At 58.8% G+C, this 2,229-nt stretch overlaps 1 protein-coding gene across 1 annotated transcript in view; it reads right to left on the bottom strand.

The window, feature by feature from the left end:
* DPH1 (diphthamide biosynthesis 1) overlaps positions 1-2,229 on the bottom strand; it is a 29,265-nt gene that overhangs the window by 5,275 nt on the left and 21,761 nt on the right. The window contains 1 exon segment of the mRNA XM_009995130.1: positions 375-699. Coding sequence (XP_009993432.1) covers positions 375-699 — 325 coding nt within the window.

The following is a 2,229-nucleotide window of genomic DNA, read 5'->3' on the forward strand; positions in this document are numbered from 1 at the left end:
CTGCACCCCGGCACGGTGGCAGTGGGGGGAGCTGCTCAGGGCAGCACCATCAGGGTAACGTCTCCAGCACAGCCAAGATGCTCAGTGAGGCTCAGCCAACGTATCAATTAAAAGAGAAGGGAAAACGTTTAACGCTTCAATAGCCCCGTGTTTAGATAGACATGGCTCAAGAGGCTCATTCATCTCCTCCCATCCTGCCCAGCCGGCCATTCAGGGGCAGACAGACAGACCCGCCGGAGCTTCCCCTGCCGCTGCCGGCACTGCATCAAAATGCCAAGTGCTCCACTGCCTGCCCTGACATTTACAGAGCAGCTCCCGGGGGAGCCGGGGCGGGTGCCGCCATGAAACATTGATTAGAGTTATACTTGATCAACATTACGGCAGCAGCGCCTTATTGCAGCGACTTGTTAGAGGGGAACTGTCACCACCAGCACCCCAGGGCAGCTGCTCCAGCCCCAGAGCTGCAGCAAGGAGGGACTGAGCCAAGGGCAAGGTGGGAGAAGACACAAGCCATGTCCCACACTGCTAGGGGTCCCCATCTCACCTGCACCGTGGAGACAAACTGGATGGTGCTGACCAGGGCCAGGGAGGTGCCGGCTGCAAAGTTGAAGCGAATGGTCTCGAGGAAATGGGACGCGTCGATCTTAATGTCCACAAACACATAGAGCATCTTCAGCCCCTGCGTGGCATCGATGGGGACTGGTGGGAGGAGGAGAGAGTGTGAGGGTGGGGTACACCCAGGACCCCAGCCAGAGCCCTGACTGCCAGGGCTCCCTGCACCCCAACCACCCTGGTGCGGGCTGGCCAGGGTGGGCTGTGCCACCCCTCTGCCCAGGCTGGCACCCCAGGGGAGCAGGGGGTGCAGATGGGAGCAGTGGAGAGCACCTGTTCATTTCCCTCCGGAAAATGGCAGCCTGGGGAATCAATGAACACAAATCTAATTACCCCCGGTGCTAAGAAGCCTGTGTCACCACGATTAAGTGAATAATTAAAGTACATGGAGTCCACATCGATCCCCAGCTCCGCGTTCACTTCCCATTTTGGTGCTCTTCACCTGATCACCATTAAGTGCAAATCACTCCCTGCCACGGGGCACGTGGGGCCGGGAGGGAGGGGGCCAGTGTGCCCCACCCCATGGGGCTCCCTGCGAAGGGGGCTGTGCTCAGACAGTGCCAGGAGCACCAAAAGGAGCTCAGCACCCTCTCATCACCCTGGGGGCACCCCATGACCCATCCAGAGTGGTGCTGGCAGGGACCACACAGCCACGAGCAGCAGAAGGTGGCAGGGGGGGGGACAAGCAGCCTGGCAGCACCTGCCCGTCCTTGTAGGGAGCAGCTCCAGAAGATGTGACTCCCGTTGCCCAGAGCAGCCCAGCACTGTGGGATGTGGCCCCTTCGTGCTGTTCATTCCTTTCATAGCAGGCTACAAACCAGGGGTTTTATATTCCCTGTTCAGTGGTGCCTGTAACCCTCCTTCTGTAACCAGGGGTGGGGACAAGCAGCCTGGCAGCACCTGCCCGTCCTTGTAGGGAGCAGCTCCAGAAGATGTGACTCCCGTTGCCCAGAGCAGCCCAGCACTGTGGGATGTGGCCCCTTCGTGCTGTTCATTCCTTTCATAGCAGGCTACAAACCAGGGGTTTTATATTCCCTGTTCAGTGGTGCCTGTAACCCTCCTTCTGTAACAAAGCACCTCGTGCAGATATTTATCACCACGAACACTCAGGCCGACGTGGCTTTCAGGACACAGTTCTCAAGCGGGGAGTCAGTATTTCACACGGAGCCCGACACAATTCCTCAAACCCATTTTTACAGCCCCATAAACCTCCAGGCAGGCTGGAGGGTGCCAGGAGCACGGCAGCAGCGGGGACACAGGCACCTGCCGCTCGCTACGGCAATTCTGCAGATCCACCTTAAAAACCCAGAGCGTCTTATTGTTATTTTTGGGCTGATTCCATCCTGGGTGGACTTCAAAGTTAGCAGCATCTGGGACAGCAGCACAGTTTCCATGGCAACTGGATCCAGAGTACCGTCCGCCTGGGGAGCACGAAGCCTCCTCCTCCCTTCCCCGCCCAGCCTGAACTGCTCCCACAAAGCCGCTTTCCTCAGGGTGAGCAGGACCTCCCAGGTTGTCGTTCCTCTCCACTGTCCCTCTTTACTACCCCCAAAAAACTGCAGGGTGGGGGGAGAGAGCAGCCCCCTCCCCATCGGTGGCTCCTGGGGTCCTGCCCAG

Source organism: Chaetura pelagica, unplaced genomic scaffold (genome assembly GCF_000747805.2).
Source record: "Chaetura pelagica isolate M959 unplaced genomic scaffold, ChaPel_1.0 scaffold713, whole genome shotgun sequence".
NCBI classification, from domain to species: Eukaryota; Metazoa; Chordata; class Aves; order Apodiformes; family Apodidae; genus Chaetura; species Chaetura pelagica.